The following is a 23,285-nucleotide window of genomic DNA, read 5'->3' as shown; positions in this document are numbered from 1 at the left end:
CATCCCGCTATCATATTTTATTGAAGGATGCGAAGAAGCAAAATCTATGTTACCCGGCGAGGCCGAATCTCAATTCGCGCGTATTATAAGAACGCGAATTGTAGGCGAAGCTCGTCGGACGATTCAAGACCAAAATTTTGATAGCATTGCTCAATTAACCGCGTTTTTGAAACAAGTTTACGGCCCATCTAAAACTTTATACCAGTTGCAAGGAGAATTAGGTTGCATATATCAAAAAAATGAAGAAGATGTAGTTACTTACGCGAATAGAGTGAAATTATTGGGCAAACAGATATTGGAAGCGTATAAGTCTTGGGGAAATGCTCCTCCCGATCAAAATATTAAAGCGTCATTAGAGAGGGATATGAGCAAATGCTTTATTAGAGGATTAAAACCCGAAATCGAACAAAGAATCGCGAGAAATTTAAGTGTTCAGGAGACGGTATCCGACGCGTTACGAATAGAAAGAGAATTACGTTCAATAACCGATTTACGACAGGGTAAAAACAACACCTCAGGGCAACTATCAGTTATCAATCAATCGCGCGAAACCTGTCAAATCTGCTACAAGGAGGGACACTCTGCCTCTAAGTGTAGGAAGTTGACTCAAACTGTTCAGAATCTCGATAAAATTAATCTAGGAACAGAAATTCTAATCTGCCAAATTGTAAAAAACGCGGACATTCTGCTGACAAATGTCGATTCCGCGATCCTCAGAATCGACAATCCATCAAATTAATACAACAAACTAATATTATTTGCCAGTTGTGTTTCAAACCCGGTCATAACGCCAAATCTTGTCGAACTAATAGAACCGGTAGTCAAAATAAGCCTTCGGTAATTTGTCAATGGTGCGATAGATTAGGGCATACGGCTGATAACTGCTGGAAAAAACAGAATGAACAGCGTAACACAGAAAATAAACCCAGACCCACCTGTCAAAATTGCAATAATTTTGGGCATATCGCGAGAGATTGTCGATCTAACTCGAGGGCAAATGTGGCGCCTAAGGATACAGTAACGTGCCGTTATTGCAAAGAGCAGGGGCATCTCCTTGAGAATTGCGAACTGCGAATTGCAAGTAATAATCGAAGGAAAGCTAACGGTTCGGGAAATGCGAACGGGCCCTCGACGTCGGGTGTGCAGCAGGGGTCCGGAAGGATCTCACACCCGCCGGAAGCCCAAGAGACCAGGCGAGTAACCATGCATTGACCGCCCGTCAGGTAACCATAAATCTCGACAAGCATAGTCGTGTACCTACCATCCAGGTAAAACTTTGTGAGTCAATTCCGCAGACTACCTTTTTATTAGACACAGGCAGTGGACCCAATATAATTAAAGAACGCTTTGTACCCGAAAATAAAATTATCAATTATAACAATATTTTGAAATTAAGCGGAATAAATGAGTACCCTGTTTATACTATCGGAGAAATTATTCTGCCCCTTTTTGAGAAGGACATAACCTTCCACATTGTGTCAAGCAATTTTCCGATATCACAGTCCGGTATTTTAGGCAACGATTTCTTTAAACAAACCTTTTCGAAAATAGACTATGCTAAAGGCTATTTAAATGTATCAGGCACTAATGTTCCTTTCTTTTCTCCAGAAATTATTACCGCAGCTCCCCGGTCTGAGTCACTGTTTTATGTAAGAATAGGAAACCCTGAAGTAAAAATCGGGTATATCCCTAAACAAAAAATCGCTCACGGGATTTATTCGAGAGAGACCATAGCAGAAAATATCGACGGCAAAGCATACCTTAGCATTATAAGTACCTTGGACGAAGAGGTAGACGTTCAAGTACCTACATTGCATCTTAAACCCTTGAATGATATATTCGACGATTATAAGTTAGAAGATGAGGACAAACCAGAAAATACTGTCGACTTAAAGGATGAAATTAATAAAGGAGGAGCAGAAGAGAAAACTAATGACGGAAGAAGAAATAATACGCATTACGGAGATATAAAATTGATTGATGATAAAAGTGAAATCTCAAAAATAAAAACGAGAGAGCATGGTAAAAATAAAAATAAAGAAATAAAAAATAGAGATAATCAATCTAAAAACGAGACAAAAACTAAAAGGAAAAACGAACATAAGATTCAAAGGGAGAACAAAACATTAAGTGAGAATTCTAATTCTCGAAATTATGGAGAGGGAAGTTTCCAAACCTCTTCCAAAATACCTTTCGATCCAAAAATTCATGAGGAGGGAAGTTACCAAACCTCCCTTGATTTGTCCAAGGATCTCAAATTTATTAGAGGGGAAAATTTCCAAACCCCTCCCCCAATGCTCCCCACTCCTGCCGATCGTGAAAAGGGAAGTTACCAAACCTCGAGCGATGCGGTTTCTATTCCAAGAGAGCCAGAAGAAAAGAGCTCTTTTACTCTCCCTGAAAAAATAAATGTTCCAAAAAGGGAAACACTTAAAAGAAGTGATGACCTCTCTCGTTCTATCATCAAGAAACCAGCAAAAGAATTAAATAGTTTATGCTGTTCTAAAGAAAGCGAATCATCCTCGGAAAATATGGCCTCATTTCAACAAATAATTGGAAAACCCGAGGATAAACAAACTCCGACAAGCACAGAGAAACAAAGAATGCAAAAAGAAATATCTCACGAATGCTTAAAAATCTCCAAAACAATTGAACAAACCAGACTCGCAGAAATTATAGAATTATTGCGATTAGAGCACTTAAATACGCAAGAAAGAAATAGCGTAACAAATCTTATATCTTATAGTCAAGATAGATTTTACATTCCCGGAGAAAATTTAACGGCAACTCATGTGTTGCAACATCAGATACCGACAACAGATGATCGACCCATTAATACTAGGCAGTATCGGTTCCCACAAATCCATAAGGAAGAAATAAATAGACAAGTCGAAGAATTATTAGAAGGAGGCATAGTAAAATTATCTCAGTCACCTTACAACACACCCATATGGATAGTACCTAAGAAAGAAGACTCGAAGGGAAATAAGCGTTGGAGAATGGTTCTAGATTTCCGAGCTTTGAACGAAAAAACTATTGGCGACGCTTATCCATTACCCAATATTGTTGATATCATTGATCAGTTAGGTGGAGCGCAATATTTTTCAGTGTGTGATTTAGCCTCAGGATTTCACCAGATTAAAATGGATCCTGTTGATAGCCACAAGACTGCATTCACGACACCCTTTGGCCACTACGAATTTGAACGAATGCCCTTCGGTTTAAAAAACGCTCCAGCCACCTTTCAACGCCTCATGGATTTAGTGTTATCTGGATTACAAGGCAAGGAATTGTTTGTTTATATGGACGACATTGTTATTTACGCTACCTCATTGGAAGAACACGAAAGAAAATACAATCTGTTAATAGATCGACTCCGAAAAGCCAACTTAAAACTACAACCCGATAAATGCGAATTTTTAAAAACACAGGTAACCTATCTGGGGCACATAATAAGCCGAAATGGCATTAAACCTGATCCCAAGAAACTGGAAGCCGTCCGACAGTTCCCCAGACCCAAGACACCGAAGAATATTAAACAATTTCTAGGATTGGCAGGGTATTATAGGCGATTCATATCAAATTTTTCAAAATTGGCCAAGCCATTAACAAATCTATTAAGAATGATGTTCGTTTTGAATGGACATCGGATCAAGAAGATTCCTTTGAAACATTAAAGGAGCAATTATGCAAAGAACCGGTGCTTCAATATCCTGACTTTTCCAAACCATTCATTTTAACCACCGATGCATCTGGTATAGCAGTAGGAGGTATCTTATCACAAGGTGAAGTGAATAAAGACCGACCGATAGCATACGCGTCGAGAACCCTAACAGATAACGAAATTAAATATGACACTTACGAAAAGGAAGCTTTAGCTATTGTATATTGTGTAAAACATTTCCGACCTTATTTATACGGACGAAAATTTACATTAGTAACCGATCATAAACCTCTGCTTTGGTTTAAAAATGCTCAAGATGCAAATATGAGGATACTTCGCTGGAGATTAAAATTATCGGAATACGAATACGACGTTGTATATAAAGCAGGAAAAACCAATGTAAACGCGGATGCCTTGTCTCGAAACCCTGTAAATATGGAAGAAGACGATTGCAACGTTATCACTCGGAATAAAATTCTTAACCCCGATGACCCAGAAGACGCGAAAATCATTTCTAGAATATTAGAAGAGTCTGAAGATGAAGAAGGAGAAGATGACGATTTCAAACTTTACCTTTCGGACAATGAGGAAATTGAAGATCTAATACCCGACGAGAATTTATCTGAAGAAAACTCCGATCTGACACTTTCCATGTGCAAGGAACAAAATGAATCGCAACAATTACAAACCACAGAGGAGGTATTAAATCATGAACCACCTCGCTCTACTGGAATGCAAACTCGAAGCCAGACCAAAAATAAAGATATCCAACAAAAAATATCACTTCAAGATTCGCATAAACATATAGATGAAATAGAGCAAATAGAAGAAAGAAACGATCCGCCGGACAAAGGTAACAACGACAGGGATGACGAAGAGGAGAGCCAAGAAGAAGAAAGAGAAAAGGAAGTAAGGAGAAAGAAACATAAATCAAAACCCATTATTATCGAACATCGAATAATTAAGGCTAACACAATCGATTCTCGCGAATTATTATTTTTACGAAAAGATAATATTGCATATTTTGTCAACACTGATGGAAGTCCACTAGATACGGGCTCGCAAAAATTATTCGAGCGAAATGAAATACCAAATTTAGGAGCTCTAACCCTGGGTGAAGCTAAGGCAGTAAAATATAAGAAACATTATCATATAGCTTTGCCTATTAGCGAAAGACAGCGCGAAGGACCAACTATGACTTTAATTCAAATCACAACAGTCATCAGAGACCTACGCAATATTACTGAAAATTTAAAACTGGAAACAGTAAGCATCGCAAAATCAGACTTTGTGAACAACGTCCCATGGAGTAGCATTAAGCCTTTACTACAATCAATCTTTATAAACTCAACTTCAAAATTAATAATATGTAATGGGTTAATTAAATATCCCCCCAAGGATCTTCGGCCAATTATAATCGGAGAGATACATTGCTCACCCACAGGCGGACACCGTGGAGTTACGAAAACGTATAGTAGAATAAAACACCATTATTATTGGGAAAATTTGAAGTCCGATATCCAACAATACATACAACAATGCTTACAATGTCAATTAAAAAAGTTGGTGCGAGTCAAAACTAAACAACCCATGATAATTACTGACACGCCTGGTTCCTCTTTCGATAAAGTAGCTATGGATATTGTAGGACCTTTGCCAAGAACTAAAAGAGGAAGTGAATATATTTTAACATTGCAAGATCAATTAACTAAATTTTGCATGGGAATACCCCTTCCAGATCAAACATCTGAGACAATCGCAGAAGCCTTTGTTGATAGATTTATTTGTGTGTTGGGAGCGCCTAAGGCGATACTAACAGATCAAGGACGAAATTTTATTAGCGAACTAATGAAAAAGATCGCAAAGCTGTTCAGAATTCGTAAGTTTCGGACAACTGCCTTTCACCCGCAATCCAACGGATCTCTAGAAAGATCACATCACGCGTTAGGTGAATATTTGAAACAGTACGCAAATAATCAAAAAGAATGGGATCGATGGATCGGATTGGCAATGTTCAATTATAATACTGGTGTCCATGAAGCCACCAAGCATACACCTTATGAGTTAGTTTTTGGTAAAATAGCAAGAATTCCCTCAGGCGAATTATTCGGGCCTGAGGATAAACTAACAAGCTACGACGATTACTTAATAAACTTAGCCACTCAGCTCCATGCTATCCAAACTAATGCCCGAGAAAATGTAGTTGAGGCAAAAATTAAATCCAAAAAACATTATGATAAAAAAATCAATCCGCAAACATTTAGGCCTGGGGATCAAGTGTTCTTATTAAAAGGGCCTAAACCCGGTAAATTTGGGGATCATTACACTGGGCCACACGAAGTCTTAGAAATACTGAACAAAAATAATGTAAAAATCAAAATAAAGAAAAATAGCCGAATTGTGCATCCAAACCGATTGAGAATTTCCTATATAAAACCTGCCTCTAACAATTTAAATAAATAGTAACAACAATAATCCAAATTTCAGATGGATTCCCGGCTTATTGCTATAATGTTGATAATAGCATGGACGCGCAAAACGAATGGAATAATAGGCTACGATTGTGGATCACCAATGGCTAATATAACTACAATGTCTCTACTCAATACCGAAGAATGCGATATACCCCCTCAACGCGTGAACCAAACCAAAACCTACATACAACTCATACAGATTAATGAATTTAAAACCGTAAGAGTCAGGCAATGCAAGGTCGAGATCGATAGAATAGTGAAAACATGCGGAATGTTTTCCCACACCAGCGATGTACTTAATGGCAAATATTCGTACATAGAGGAAACATCTCGTGAATCCTGTATGCGAATGCAATGGATCGGAGTCTATCGACATGGAAACACTGTTATATCCGAATTAAAGGCTAATCAATCAATCTCCCGGCCGTTGATTTTAGCAGGACACATAGATGAAGGAGGGTGCCACGGAGGTAGTTATTCCGATACTTTCGGGAGTTGGGCTAACGTGATCGTGCTCGCCACTGTTAAAATCACACTTCAAGATTACGAAGCAACAGTCCAACTAAACTCTAATCGCTTAATGCTCCGCTCAGGAGTGACTTGCGATTTCAAGGCTACTCATTGTATAGATTTAGAAGGAGGAAACACATTCTGGGACCCGCTTCCTGCGGATCAATGTGCACTCTCCAATTACGCATCCCTCTATGACGGATTCGCAGACGTGTTAATAGATGATACCGGGAAGGAATCCCAGATAGTCTACACTGTAAAATCTCACGAAACAATTTTCGCATTAACAATGAGGGGAAAGTATACACATTGTGGGTATACACTCATAAGAACCGAACATCCGAAACTATTGATTTACGAAACAACCTTCGGAAATTCGATATTTGGTAAACAATACCGCCCACAAAACCTCGATATTTTTACCTATATAAACTCTAAATTTTTGTACGTAGAAAAACATGTGCGCACCCAAGTAAACCAGTTATATCGAGATGTTCTCCAGCAACAATGTATTCTCGAACAGAAAGTATTAAAAAATGCATTGGCTCTCGCCACTCACGCCCCAGACGCTTTCGCTTATCACATAATGCAAGGGCCAGGATATATGGCCCTGCTAGCTGGAGAAGTGATACACATAGTGAAATGCGTACCCGTTGAAGTAAAGATCGCTCGTACTGAGAAATGTTACGATCAACTGCCGGTATTACGAAATAATGAAAGTCTGTTTTTAACTCCGCAAACTCACATTTTGTTACGCCAAGGAACAGAAGTTACGTGCAACTCACTTGCACCTGCCATGTACCTTCTCGAAGATTCATGGTATAAGTTTACACCTAGACCAGTCGAATCACTTCCTCCAATAATTATGAAACCCATGACCAAATCGACATGGAAGTATATTAGTCCCGGCTCACTCGCCACGAGCGGAATATATACAGATAATGACCTCGAAACACTTCGAGATCACATAATGTTTCCTGCTGAACGACCCGCGTTACTCAATACGGTGGCTCGAGGAATGATGGGCCAATCAAGCTCTATAAATGGGGGATCTATTTCTAACCTCTTGGACGAAGCCTCCATACAAAAAATAGCCGCGACAGCATGGGAAAATTTTTGGAATCGATTCTTAATTTTTGGAAATGTCAGCGCCGGCATAATTGGAATCTATATGTCGGCAAGAGTCGTTAAACTAATAATAGATACCTTTGTACACGGGTACGCCTTACATACCGTGTACGGATGGTCAGTATATTTAGTGGGAGCAATATGGGATTCTATCACCCAACTCCTGCTACATTTAGGAAAGGAAAAATACAAATTAAAAAAATCATCACCCTCAGCTCCTGCTGAGTCCGAACTACAAGAAGTAAGACTTTCTGAACTACAAGACGATCCTACGCAAGAAAGACATACCTATCCCTTGCTTCCCCCGCGGGAAGCCACTACCTACACCCTTGAATTAAAAAACTAAACCAATCCTTTACTTCCCAGTTCCCATTCTATTGTTATAGATGACTATGGATATTGGCCACACGAACATAAGACTTCTGACAAGGAGCCCATTGAGAGTGAAAATAATAAAAGCAGACGCGCCCACTCTAATCTGGGTACATCTGCAAAACTCTGCTGACGACTTCGAAGAGCTACTAGAGGAACTCCAACGCAGAATGGCACGGCGAAGTCGATTTTTGCACCACCCACCCGAAGACATTAAACCAGACGAAATTGTTGCTGTCCACGATAGGCACAGATGGCAGCGCGGAATTATTCTTGACACCCACGAAGATGGGACAGCCACTATTCTTCTCAGGGATTGGGCTCGCGTCGTCGAACGGCTCTTCTGCGACATTTACCAGCTTGAGGACAGATTTCGCGACTTTGAATGGCGGGCAATTCCTTGCGCAATAGCTCACGTAGGGCCCTGTCCAATAAAAAGGATATGGCCCCGACGAGCCAGAGAGCTCTTAAAGTTCCTAGTTGAACAAAGAGAAGGTTGGATCAGCATCATGGGCGATGTGGAAGAAGAAGCAGCGCTTGTAAAACTAGAAACAAGAAACGACTGCGGGAGCGAAATGCTCGACGTCAAAGACATTCTTTTGAAATTAGGGCATGCTCGGGACACCGAGAATATTTTGGAAAAAGTATACCCCTCGATCTAAAGCATAGATGTAGTAATAATAAAGTTGGTTAGGTAGAAAACCAATAATCTAATAATAATCAAGTAACTATCTTATAAAATACTCACCAATATTTACTCACATAATAAAAATATATACACGTATATACATATCTTGCAATTAATATGTGCATTCTTAAGGCTAAAAGGTCTGCTACCATTCTCTTATAGATATGCAAATCGAACGCACTAACCCAAGACTGCTGACTGAGAACCCACAAGCGGTCGAAGTGGTAAAGGTAGACTCACCCACTCGATTCTGGATACATCTGAAGGACATGCGGAAGGATTTTAAAAAAATGCAAAGAGACTTAAATAAAAAGACGAGCCGAAAGGCACAGTTGTTACAACCTATAATTGATTACGCAATAAGCGGAGAACCAGTAGTTACACGAGAAGGACAAAAATGGAAAAGAGGAATCATTACAGATGGAATCGAAGAAAATGGTAAAGTAACTGTAGCCCTGTTAGATTGGGGACGCATCGTCCGAAGACGACCCACAGAAATCTACACGCTAGAAAATAGATTCAAAACACTACCATGGCAAGGAGTACCTTGCGGACTGGCTTACCTAAAATCAACCTCTGGAGGACCATGGTCACCAAGAGCAAAAAAGGCAATCAAAGCAATAATCGAAAAGCAAGAAGGATGGATCAACATATTGGGAACTCTAAGGGATGAAGTAGCCCTTGTTGAACTACGATTAAGGGGTGAAAACAAAGGTGAAATCAAAATAAAGGAAATAATGATATTGCTAGGACATGGTGAACATTGCGACGATATTCGATCCGTCCCAGCGGTCGAAGTACCAATGAGTCGCGAAGATCCATGGATCACCACGTGGAGCCAGACCGTAAGCCACAATTCACGAAATAATCAATACCTGAGAGAGGAACTTCGATGCATCACCCTGTTAGAAGGACGACCAATCTATATGAGCCTCGACAACTTACAACTGTTCTGCAGCGACTGTTACCAGAAAATGGCGGCTGATCAAAAATCAAAGTATACACCGCTGTTCCCGCACAACTTGGTCCATAGGAGATCAGTAGAGCACAGAGACAAATGCACAATTTGCAAAGGAAGGATGATAAACATCAGACCGACAAGCAGCTGTAAAGGATGCACTACGGGATATCAACGTGCCTTCAAAAAACGCTTAGACCAAGGATGGGGAATAGCCATCGCAATCACACCTGAGGACTACAACAATCATCGAGAGAACTCCAGCAACCATCGAGAGGGCGAGACATCTACAAATTTTTAATACCGCGTTAACATTATAAGCAACTACATATTTCTTTATACCATCAGGAACAGTAGCAAAAAATTAATGTCCATCAACTATGTCAAAGATAGTACAACAGAACTAAATACTCAGGGAGGGGGAAGAACCTCCCAATTAAGGAAATTCATCGAATACCTTATCCCCGAATAATAATAATAATAAAACAAAAAAAAATATATATATGTATATATATATATGTAGTAGTAGTTAAATATATAACTCAATCGATGAATTTTCAATTACAGCATGTAACATGCGGGAGTCCTTCAGCCTCCACTGGGCCGAGTTGTTCTGGGAAGACTATCTATATCTGAGCGATCTCCGGTGTGTTACCAGCTTAGGAAACTTGAGAGTATTTCAACAACTTGATGATTATTCAAAAATTTGCAGCAAATGCTACGTAGTTCTGACACCCGTCGTGAAACTCAGATATACTCGTCTATTTAGGCACCATCTAATCCATGTAAACGCCGTGCATCAAAACCGTTGCGCTATATGTCACGAAATAATGGTAATGGTTAGAATGGCCAAATCTTGTCAAGATTGTCTAGAACGATTCGACCACGCCGACAGAACACTCCTAAATGCCGGCCACGGCATACCTGTAGCCGTTTCCTCAAGGGAAACTTAAGATTACGCAAGCGTAGTGTTACGTATAATACTAAGGGAAAAATAAGATTGCAAAAAAAAAAAAAAATCTCAAAAAATTACTGAACTGATCGTCACCTGTATTTGAGCATAAGGTAAAACGAGGAAAAATCTTCCTCTGTTCCTTTTATCTGTATACATCTATTCACTACTTGATCGATTGCAGCATACGTATACGCAAATGATGTCTGCAATTCGCAACTTCTGCTGGGGAAAAAAGGGACGAGAAGAAGAAGAAAAATTTTCATCACGTTGTCTGAGCACTGTCATACTCATGGGAAAACTCCGATGCGTCACTACATTGAGAGGACGCCCGATATATCAACGATTCATCAGTTATAAAAAAATATGTGAAGGTTGCTACCTGGCGATGACATTCGACCAACAAAGAAAATACGCGGCTGTCTCAGCACACCTCCTGGCTCACATGGATTTTCTCCACAACCAGGACAAATGCACCCGCTGCCTGCAGGTAATGCTGAGATACAGGGATATTGAAGAATGTCAGGAGTGCCTCAATACATTCGAATACGCAGACATCGTGGGCCTGAAAATGGGATGGGGGTACCCCTCTATTGGTCAACAAAGGTATCATAGGGTTAGACCGGTTAGACCAGATGAATGATTCTCCCCTGCTGTTAACCGCGATCAAGTAGTGTTCCACATATCAGTACAAGAAAGAAAGAGAGAAATAGGTAAACCTTGTGCCAAAGATAACTATAAACGTATACTTTACCAAAGATAACATAACACCTAGCACCGCAGGCGTAACCTCGGTAGTTTAGGTAATTAATAGGGGACAAATAAGCAATCAGAAGCATAGAAGAAAAAAAATAATAATAAAAATTTACCTTTTCTTCCATGTCTTTACAATTAGGAATAAAGAGAAGAGTATATGCATAATTATAAACATACATATTCATAAAACAATAATATATATATATATAAAAAGAAAAAAAATCGTTTTAATATATATATTCTACTCAAAATAACGTAGGGACCTTAATTCTGTATAAGCATCTTAAATACTAAGATAACTAACAATAAACAATTAAGCAGCTAGCGATAGACCAATAAGTATTCGATAGACCAATAAGTATTCGATAGACCAATAAGTATTCGATAGACCAATAGGTATATCACACGAAGAAAAGAAAAGAGATTTAAATTTGCCTTTTCTTTCCGTCATTACTCACACGTAGGATACGCATACGTATATATAAATATACATATATATAATTAAACGCATATAGTAGAATAAAAGTGAAAAAATGAAGAAGAAAATTATGTATGAAAGGTATATATATATATATATATATATTCTATCAACAAATTATATAAATTAATAACAAAAAAAAAAAAAAAAAAAATTAATTGATTTTTCTTTACAGAGTGTGTAATTGTAAAACACATATTTATATATATACTCGTATATCTTCCGTTGAAATAATATAGAACTCTAACCTTGTGTAAGTACCTTAAACGTTTAGATAATTAAACGAGTGCTAATAAATAAATAAGTGTTTGGGAACACGAAGGAAATAGAAAAGATTCTTTGTCCTTCCTGTTTTCACCCACATATATAGAGAAGAATAAAGGGATAAATATATAAATATGTAAGAAATGCAAAAAAAAAAAAAAAATCCTTATATAAATATTATTATTATTAAAAAAAAAAAGAGGGGAAACCTTTATTATATATTATGCAAATATTTTTATAAGAATATATATATTTATGCCTTGCATCTATCAGGGAATTATGTAAAACCTTACCAAAAATAAGAATTTTTATATTCTAAACGCAGCGCTGGTAGTTAAGTAAATAACACTAAACAAATAAATAACCAGGAATACGAAAGAAAAAAAAAGGGAAGGGGATCTGGAGGTCGCCCTTTTCTTTCCTATTTCTACATAACTCACAACGCACACCTGAGCGCATTTAGATATAGATCTTCCCTCTTCGATATAAGAATTAATAGTTGTCGAAGGAAAGGAATCAAATCTCTTTGCAAATGTTGTACATCCCCAACATTTGTCTAAGCCGGGGGGTGTTACGTCCTGCGGAGTAACGATTCTTTCCTTCGCAACCAGCGGATATTCTAATTAACGGGCGAGCGACGGTGATCTCACCCCGATCCTAAGAATTCGGTGACTCTCACGGCAATAACCGGATATCGGAAATTAAGTAGTTATAAATTCATCAATTGAGGAGATCTGAGGTGACACCGTTGCTCGATACCGGAAACACTCAAGATAGTAAAATCAGGGATCTGGAAGACGCACGTGTGCATCCCTTTGAGTTCTGATGCCCGACACCCGCATAGCAACAAATCAAAGAATTTTTTGACATTTAATGCTTCTGAGAGTTCAATTGTCAAACCTGCCGCTTTCTCGGATAACAATTACCGAGGAATATTAAAAAGTCGTAAAAGTAAATATTGCACGTGGGTGTATTAATGAATAAAGTGGTGCACACGGCCCTCGATGGGACAAAGGGAATCACAGAAGAAAATTTGTATAAATAGGCGCGTTTTCCAGCGGAGCGCGCAGTCTAGTCTTGATCATTCCGAATCGCAGTTCCGTGGCATCTTGTATGCTCGAGTTCTGCGACTCTCGGATCGCGGCCTTTAAACTCGTACGGAGTGCAAGTCTCGGTCGAAAGAAAAAAGTGCCATTCGAAACGTCCCTGGTTGGGATCTGCAGACCACTGTCCATCGCACGCGCAATCCCTCCGACCGGACCTGTCATCTCCCGCTGAGTGCGGCCCAGTTTGGAGGCCTGCGGCTCCGAGAGTATTCCATTCACTATCACCGACACTCACACATTCAGCAAGTAGTAAGTCCAGAATTAATCACCTAGTTTATTTCCGCTCTTGATTTTTTTTTTGAACACCTTTTCTCTCTTTGCGAAGGATTTTTGTAATAAATATAATATATTCATTAAACTTATTACTCTCCCCTCTCATACTCTCTCTCTCTCTCTCTCTCTCTCTCTCTCTCTCTCTCTCTCTCTCTCTCTTTCTCTCTCTCTCTCTCTTCTTTTCTCTATGCAACATTTTCCTTCTTCTTGGGATTTACTCACAAGAGGAGATCCGGAAGAATCTTTTTTTTTTTTTTACTAATTCTCCTTCTTCTTGGGATTTACTCACAAGAGGAGATCCGGAAGAATCTTTTTATTACTAATTTTTCCTTCTTCTTGGGATTTACTCACAAGAGGAGATCCGGAAGAATCTTTTTCACTAAATTTCCTTCTTCTTGGGATTTACTCACAAGAGGAGATCCGGAAGAATCTTTTTATTACTAATTTTTCCTTCTTCTTGGGATTTACTCACAAGAGGAGATCCGGAAGAATCTTTTTATTACTAATTTTTCCTTCTTCTTGGGATTTACTCACAAGAGGAGATCCGGAAGAATCTTTTTCACTAAATTTCCTTTTTCTTGGGATTTACTCACAAGAGGAGATCCGGAAGAATCTTTTTTACTAATTTTTCCTTCTTCTTGGGATTTACTCACAAGAGGAGATCCGGAAGAATCTTTTTATTACTAATTTTTCCTTCTTCTTGGGATTTACTCACAAGAGGAGATCCGGAAGAATCTTTTTCACTAAATTTCCTTCTTCTTGGGATTTACTCGCAAGAGGAGATCCGGAAGAATCTTTTTTTATTACTAATTTTTCCTTCTTCTTGGGATTTACTCACAAGAGGAGATCCGGAAGAATCTTTTTATTACTAATTTTTCCTTCTTCTTGGGATTTACTCGCAAGAGGAGATCCGGAAGAATCTTTTTATTACTAACTTTTCCTTCCTCTTGGGATTTACTCACAAGAGGAGATCCGGAAGAATCTTTTTATTACTAATTTTTCCTTCTTCTTGGGATTTACTCATAAGAGAAGATCCGGAAGAATCTTTTTATTACTAATTTTTCCTTCTTCTTGGGATTTACTCACAAGAGGAGATCCGGAAGAATCTCTTTTTACTAATTTTCCTTCTTCTTGGGATTTACTCACAAGAGGAGATCCGGAAGAATCTTTTTATTACTAACTTTTCCTTCCTCTTGGGATTTACTCACAAGAGGAGATCCGGAAGAATCTCTTTATTACTTCTGTTTCACTCGTAAGAATTTCTTTCTTCCTAGACTCACTCGAACCTTTTTAAACTTCAATCTCTTTCTCTAGTTTCACTCGAACGCTGTTCGAGTTAACCCGAAGGAGGGTTTAAAATCTAACCTTTCGATAAACACAGAGAGAAACGGAGTTTTGCTTTTTTTTTAGTGAATAACAATAAAACCCCTAAAATCCACAAGTACAAGTCCCGAGCAGCCGCGAAGCACCACCGGAATCGTCACAATCGCCGAATCCGCCGCCTCAAAGCTATCGAGGAAGTGATAAACGACATCGCCGCCCAAGTTAACTTACTTTGCCCCCCGATCTCGTACTCCCCGGTAGCGCCGGAGGAAGAGCGACTTCCCCCCTTTGAATTTCCCCCCAATTCCCCCATAGATAACTCTCCTCGCCCCGATTCCCCCGACTCTCAGTTAACTTATAGGATCTTCCCGGACTCTCCTGTTTCACTCTCTCCTCTTGGATCTCCGATCCCTGTTGCCCATGACCTGGTGGAAGACCAACCTCCTGCGGACTCTCCTAACGAAGGGCCCCGCGATCTCGAGGAGGAGGAGGAAACTTATTCAACCCCTCCGATCCTCGGATCTCACGATCTCGAGGACGAGAATCGTTCGCCTAGCCCTGCGCTTAGCATAGAGTTCGTAGAGGAGCTACCACCCCTTCCCCCACGCTGCTACTTTGCCCCTGGTCCCCTTCAGTCATTGGAATCTGTTTTGTCGGTACTTCCAATGTCCTCTGCCCCACTCCCTCCTGGCGCGTTCTCGCTCGGGACCGAAGAATTTGATCTTGAAGCGGTCCGTGTCTTCCTTTGCCGTTCTCCCCCCGACTCGCTCATTCCGGTGTATCTTCCCCATACATACCCAAGTTATTATTTAGTCCCCAAACTAATATTCTTAAATCATTTCCGCCCCAACACCGCTGTATTAAAAGAACTTCCAATGTAAATCGCACACCTACATCCACATATACATACACATATATATATATATATATACATATGTATTTATATAGTTAAGAAAATTATAAGTAGTAATTATCCGATATAGGAATAAATCAGTTGTATAGTATACGAGGTGTGTTCAAAAAGTATCGCGAATTTTGTGTTTTTTCAAAAATTATTTATTTATTCATGAATATCTATTTTGTCCCCTTCAAAGTAATCCCCATGAGATATTATACACTTGTGCCAACGGTTTTTCCAATCTTCGAAGCACTTCAAAAAATCATTTTTTTTTATCTTGTTCAGCTCCTCCTTCGATGCCGTCTTTATCTCGTCAAGCGTAGCGTAACGTCGTCCTTTCATGGGCCTCTTCAGTTTAGGGAACAAGAAAAAGTCACAGGGGGCCAGATCTGGGGAATACGGTGGCTGCGGCATCATTAGTGTGTTGTTTTTGGCCAAAAAGTCGCGCACAAGCAACGATGTGTGAGCAGGGGCGTTTGGTACGAATTTCGCGGCGACCCGTCTCATGCCCAAATCATTGATAAAAATCGAATGGCACGAGCCAATCGATATGTTTAGGTCCTCAGCAACTTCTCTAACGGTGATTCGACGATTGGCCAATACCATTTTCTCCACTTCATTAATTTTTTCGTCTGTTGTTGAAGTGCTCGGGCGTCCGGCACGCTCTTCGTCGTTCACATCTTCTCGGCCTTCTGAGAACATTTTGTACCACCGATAAACGTTGCTTCGGTCCAAGGTAGCTTCTCCGTATGCCACAGTCAACATTCGGAATGCATCCGCGCACTTAATTTCGTTTTTCACACAAAATTTGATACAGGTTCTTTGATCCATTTTTTTGAATAGGTAAAAATCGAAGACGATCCAAAACACGTGCAAGCAAAGCAGCTGTCAACAATTAAGTGAACATTCAAAATGGCCGAGCTTGTCGGCATAAGTGAGAGACATGAGTACCAACATAACGCCACAAAAAGATCGAAATTCGAATATACGTAACCCGCGAAAATTCAAAATTCGCGATACTTTTTGAACACACCTCGTACTCCACATTGTAATTGTTTAGCTTAAAAATTATAGAACGCCTAGTTAAAACCGATTTTATATGGATATAATATTTGATTTTACCCTTCTCTTAGTTTAACATTATAATTATATCATTGTAATTGTTAGCTTAAAAATATTAGAGCACTCAGTTAAAACCGATTCTATATGGATATAATATTTGATTTTACCCTTCTCTTAGTCTAACATTATAATTATATCATAGCCCCAGTTGTATTCGACATTGTAATTGTTCACTAACTTAAAAATTATAGAGCCTTTAGTTTAAACCGTTGTTTTTTTTTTATGAATATGAATCATTTTTCAAAATAAACAAATTGTATTCTTATTTACTACTGATTGAAATAAACCAGGTACATAATTAATTGGTGCTAATTTCATAACCACGACCACCATCCCTTGCTCTTACAAGATAAGCACTAGGTCCAATCCCGAGGTAAAGCAATTAAGTTTGTTGCCTCAAAATAGGACCAAGGGACGCGGAGCATCCCGGATATCTTGCCATTGGGGCCCCCCGCTGCGGGCCCCACTGACCTATATCCCGGGTTGTCGACGCGCTCTCCCGTGCCGCACGTGCACATTCTCGAATTGTTACGTCCCTCCCTTCTCCCTCTATATCTCATCTACCCTTCTTTAACCCTGGACGTAACAGATAATTAAAGTTTATTTAGAACCACAATTCTAATCTTTAAATAATATTATAAAAAAGTTACAACAATGTGAAAAATGGCAAAGATCTATCAAACCCATGTGAGGGGAGCTAGGGTTAATAATTTGCTGGTTTTAATTAATTAAAAGCCATTAAATAGCAAAAAAAAATGTTACTAAGTTACCTTTACTCCGTATGATCCTATAATTGAAGCATAATAATCACTTGGTTCAGGATTTACTACTACGGTCAAACCGGTTTCAAATCCACAGGCGGCAGCTCTTTCCACACTTTAATAAGAATATATATGTTAATTATAAACTATAACATAATATGATTATTTGTAGAAAGCGAAATCATAATTTGATATTCATAAGCTTTTAACGTTTTTTAAATTTTGATGCAAGAAAATTAAAACAATGTTTTCCTATTTAAAAATTTTTAACACAAATTAAATCATACAATGACTTTTTGTCTCATAATTTCTTTCTTTATTTACATTTATTATATATTTAACCCTCAATTACAACACGGAGATATAAAATTGTTTCTATTTCTTTTTAATTTTTCGTAAATTTATAGCTTTCAGAAAACTGCGCTTGCAGTATTTGATCGCGGAAAATATAATAGCTACGTATAAAAGGTGTGCTTTCTGCCCGCACTCATTAAATCGTACGATTTAATGTAATATTAAAAAAAAATGAAAAAAAACGGAACACTTTACAGACACCAAAAATTAGGTAATTGTTAAATGGCTGTAACTCGGTGAAAAATCATTGTAGATAAAAAATTGGAAAAACATTTTGAAGTTTGAAGTTTTAACTTTAACGTTGTATTGACAGATTTTTAAAGTTCTTTTAACTTCTTTGTTTTATGTACTAAAAAAACACATCTTGTTTTGTTCCATAAAATTTCGTACTTTTGACACATTTTAACTCGACAAAGGAATTTTTCTCGAACAATTCAAATAAACCTTTATAAACTACAACATTTTGTCTACAAAATGCTTTTTTTAAATTTTTCTACACTTTTTTTTGACAATTACGCAACTTTGAAAGTAAAACAGCATTTTTTACAAACGATGTCCGTACTCTGTGAAATATCATTGTAAACAAAAAATTAAAAAAGCATTTTAAAGCTTGAAGTTTCAGCTTTAACACATGCTATCAATGGTTTGCAATTATTTTCTCAATTTCTCAGTGCTATGCCCTAAAAAATATACACCGCGCGTTTGATGCAAGCCTGGCTTTCTCCCCCGTTCGATTGAGATTTTTACAAATGAAGAGAGACTGATGCAATGCAACTGTATATCTATCTATATGTTCTAGAATATTCTAAAATTTTCTAGAACGTTCTAGATTAGTTTATGTGTTCTTCGATTAGTGGGGATAGTTTGTGCGGCTACCGCTAGATAATGCGATTTTTGCTAGTTTTATATATATTGTGACGTGGCAGATTTTCTGCCTCGCTACTTTGTCCCTCCGTAGCGGAGCGCAGGGAAGCGCATACAACCAGGCCGGGCACTCTCCAAAAACGGATATTTCCGGCGGGACTATCGTAGCGTTAATTATTCTGTTACTTATTCGTGGTTTATTTTTATGTAATGTCGGGCACCTCAACAAGCGTCGTCAAGGGACAGCAGCAACGAGGGATGTCGACCGTAGTGAGGGGACACGGGAGCAATTGTCTAGAGCCGGCGTGCTTGAGATCGCAGAGGGAAACAGAAAAGAGAGCGTGGCAAAATATAGGCGCCGCGCGAGGAAGGCTCGCAAAATGCCAGGAAAATGGTCAAGCTAAAGCGAATGAACGGCTAAGACAAGGGTCGTCAGATGCCGACTGACTATTCTGAAGGCTATCGGCAGAGGATTGTTGCATTAGAGATCTACGGTTGACGTTCATTGATACGAAAAGAGCGTCAAAGAAGATATCTCGTGCCAACAAAGACCGCGCGACACCTGTGAAGCACGGTGAAGTGGAAGGTGTGGAGAACGGGCGGGGATCAAGACCGCCGGAGAGAAGGGTTGCAAGTCCGGGAACGGCCGCGGTGGCGCGAGGACCCGGCCGAGATCATAGTCACGGGTGGAAGGTACTGCGCCGGACAAGGACACGCGGCGACCGCAACGCAGCAAGAGAAGCGCGGGCGTACGAGTTCGCCGTCGCTCCAGGTAGCGTCAGGGTCCCGAAGACGCCCTTCCGCGCCGCGTCCATATACGAGGTTAGTCCCGCATCAACCGCGGGGACGCACGGATTGGTTGTCGCCACGCACGGACGTCACGCGTAAGTGTCGCGCGCAACCCCGGCGAGGAAGAAGGATGCGCGGCATCGATCCGCCATCCGCGATCCTCGTCATTCAGCGTACGGTGGCGATCGAGCAACAAGGCCTGTGAGGTGCGATCCCCGGAAAGAGAACCCGTCGTTGTCGAGGACGAGAGGCGAGGCCGTGCGAGCGAAAGAGAGCGCGGGACCAAGACAACCGTGACCAGGCGGAAGGAGGCTACAAAGCCGAGGAAGAGTCGCTGCGCCGGTGAGCGTGCCCCGTGTGTCGAGGTTGCGCTAACCTCAACGATGTAAAGCCGCGTGCGAGCAAGGCGGGAACCGCGCTTACACTCTGTTGTCGTACGGGATTAGAGTTCGTGGGCGCGAGACGCTATTTTGTGTTAGTGTAGAAGGAGGCGAATCGATAGCAAGTGTGAGGGGTTCTCCGCGGATCTCGTGGCGAGCTGAGTGAGAGATTTCGCGGATCGCGGGTTGTCCGGCAACCTCCTGGAGATCGTGTGGGTTTCTCGTCGCCGAAGGAAGTGCGGAATCCCGTACGAAGCCCCGCACCGCGCGCGTATCCCTCGTTCCCGCTGTCGTCCTTGTGGCGTAAGCTAGTGAGAGAGAAATCCCGACTCCCCGCGAGAGCCGTTCGGGGAGACGCACTGCGTGGCTGGTGTTCCTCTGACGTCCGGTTTCGGGCGCGGACGAGCCGCCGTGACGGTGTTGTGATCGTCCAACTGTAATGAATGCGCGTGGTCATAGGCTAAGGAAATGTGGCATGTTGCGCCGGAATGTTCACCGTACTCGCAGTGTTAACGTAAGAAACTCTTCCCTCCGCCTTACCCTGCCCCTCTACTGCTAGGTAGAGTCAGCCGGTTCTCGTGGGTTTTGACGGTTGTTGGCGTGCGATCTCTTTTCGCGTATATTTGTTCGGCGATCGGCTAATTGGTGGAGTGACGTGCCGAGGAGCATGTCTGGCGCTCAACTTAGATATTACTTGCGGGGTAATAGTCGCGATTTCGAGTGCAACCGTCGAAACTACGCGGGGTAACACTAGAGCGAGCTGGTAATTTTTGTATTGGCGTCTACGCCTATCTTTGATCGCGCCGTTCTCGCCCAGTCGCGCGGAAATGACGTGACAATATATATATATATATATATATATATATATATATATATATATATACATATATATATATATATATATATATATATACACTACTCAAAAGAAAATAGGGAACACTTTCCAGACACCAAAAATTAGGCTATTTTCAAATGACTGTAACTCGGTGAAAAATCATCGTAGATAAAAAATAAAAAAAGCATTTTGAAGCTTGAAGATCCAACTTTAACGCTCTATCAGCAGATTTTCAAAATTCTTTTAACTTCCTTGTCTTATGCAGTAAAAAAGCACACCCTGTTTTGTTCCTTAAAATTTCGTATTTTTGACACTTTGCAGCTCGACCAACAAATTTTTTTCGAACAACTCAAGTAAAGCTTCATAAACTACAACATTTTGCCTACAAAATGCTTTTTTTAAAATTTCTCTACGATTTTTTTTGACCGAGTTACGCTACTTTGAAGCTAAACCTGCATTTTTTACAAATGATATCCGTACTCCGTGAAAAATCATCGTAGACAAAAAATCAAAAAACCATTTTAAAGCTCGAAGTTCCAGCTTTAACATGCTGTTAATGGTTTTCAAAAATTTTCTCAATTTCTTAGTACTATGCCCCAAAAAAGATACACTGTTTTTTCCTTAAAATAACGTATTTTTAACAGCCTGTAGCTCAATAAAAAAATTTTTCTCGACAAATCCAATGCAAGTGCCATAAAGTATGACATTTTCTCTACAAAATGCTTTTTTTAAAGTTTTCTCTACGATTTTTTTGACCGAGTTACAAGACTTTGAAGATATACATTTTTTACAGTACATTTTTCCGAAAAATGACGTCTACCGCCGACATTAGCATTACCCAATGTGCACCACGTGGAGGTTGTCGGTCGGATTTTTGCACATCGGTGTGTGTGTGTGTGGGTGGGTGTGTGTGTGTGTGTGTGTGTGTGTGTGTGTGTGTGTGTGTGTGTGTGTGTGTGTGTGTGTGTGTGTGTGTGTGTGTGTGTGTGTGTGTGATGTGTATGTATCACAGCAGAGATAAGGACCCGCAGTTCGTCACTTCTGCAGTATTTAATGACTCCAAACCCTCTCTGCTGTGTGTGTATGCGCTCGCGCGCATGAGAGTTCAATAGTGTGTATTTCCTCCTCTCTGATCAATTACTGCTTGCAAGCGTTCTCGCATATTTATACATCTTGCAATACGATCTTGCGGAATGTTGTGCCAAATTTCCGTTAAAATTTCTCCCAATTCTTCTAAATTTCGCGGCTGTTCCTCGCGACGCCTTAATCGTCGTTCCATTTCATCCCAAATGTGCTCGATTGGATTTAAGTCCGGGCTATTGGCGGGATGATTTAACAGTCTAATTGCGTGTCGTTGAAAAAAACGTCGCGTTATATTCGCCGTATGAGGTCGAGCGTTGTCCTGCATAAAAATAAAGTTCCGACAGGTTCGATTTAATAGCAAAACGTGTGGTCGTAGAATATCGTTGATATAACGAACACCCGTCATTGCCGGAGGTGGCAGGATCACTAGATCACTTCGTCTTGTAAGTGATATACACCCCCACACCATCACGGAACCGCCGTTGTAGGATCGTATTGGCATAACGCAACGTCGATCATAGCGTTCATTTCGTCGATGCCAAGTACGTATACGAGCATCATTGCCATAAAGGCAAAAACATGATTCGTCGGAGAAATATACATTTCTCCAATCCTGTGAACTGTAAACATATAGTCGTCTTAGTCTAAAAAAATCTCTTTTTAGACAAAGATGACCATATGTAAACATTGCATGCTCAATACAATAAAATTTTGTTTAGTACGCCGGCGATTCTCGCAGTGTGATAAGCGACACGGAATTTTCAAAATGCCGCGTAGACATTTATCGGCCGTAGAAGTTGCACGCATAATTGCGCTTTTGCAACAAGGTTTTAGTATGCGTTATGTGGCGCAAGATATTGGTGCATCTGTGTCCGTAGTGAGTAGAGCTTGGTTACGATATCAAGACACGGGAAATTACACGAGACGTGAAGGTAGTGGTCGTTCTCGATTAACGACAAATAGACAAGATCGAGCCATTGTTCGTTATGCATTAGAAAGACGAATAATTACCGCAAGAAACATTCGTAATGACATTCATTTGCGCCATGTGTGCGAACAAACAATTCGCAACCGTTTGAGAGAAGCCGGTCTTCGTTCTCGTGTTCGTGCACAAGTACCAAGACTCACACTCGTACATCGCCAAGTACGTTATCAATTTGCGCGCGATCACATAAATTGGACCGCTAGGGATTGGAGAAATGTATATTTCTCCGACGAATCACGTTTTTGCCTTTATGGCAATGATGCTCGTA

General features: G+C 40.1%; 1 protein-coding gene across 1 annotated transcript in view; it reads right to left on the bottom strand.

Annotated features, from left to right (window-relative positions):
* The window catches only part of LOC120359561 (sodium channel protein Nach-like), a 297,616-nt gene that overhangs the window by 130,121 nt on the left and 144,210 nt on the right, over positions 1-23,285 (bottom strand). Inside the window, exon 5 of the mRNA XM_039457532.1 lies at positions 17,737-17,842. Within this exon, the coding sequence (XP_039313466.1) occupies positions 17,737-17,842 (106 nt within the window). The remainder of the gene's footprint in view (positions 1-17,736; positions 17,843-23,285) is intronic.

Source organism: Solenopsis invicta, chromosome 2, assembly GCF_016802725.1.
Source record: "Solenopsis invicta isolate M01_SB chromosome 2, UNIL_Sinv_3.0, whole genome shotgun sequence".
NCBI classification, from domain to species: Eukaryota; Metazoa; Arthropoda; class Insecta; order Hymenoptera; family Formicidae; genus Solenopsis; species Solenopsis invicta.
This window is presented reverse-complemented; position numbering and strand designations above follow the sequence as displayed.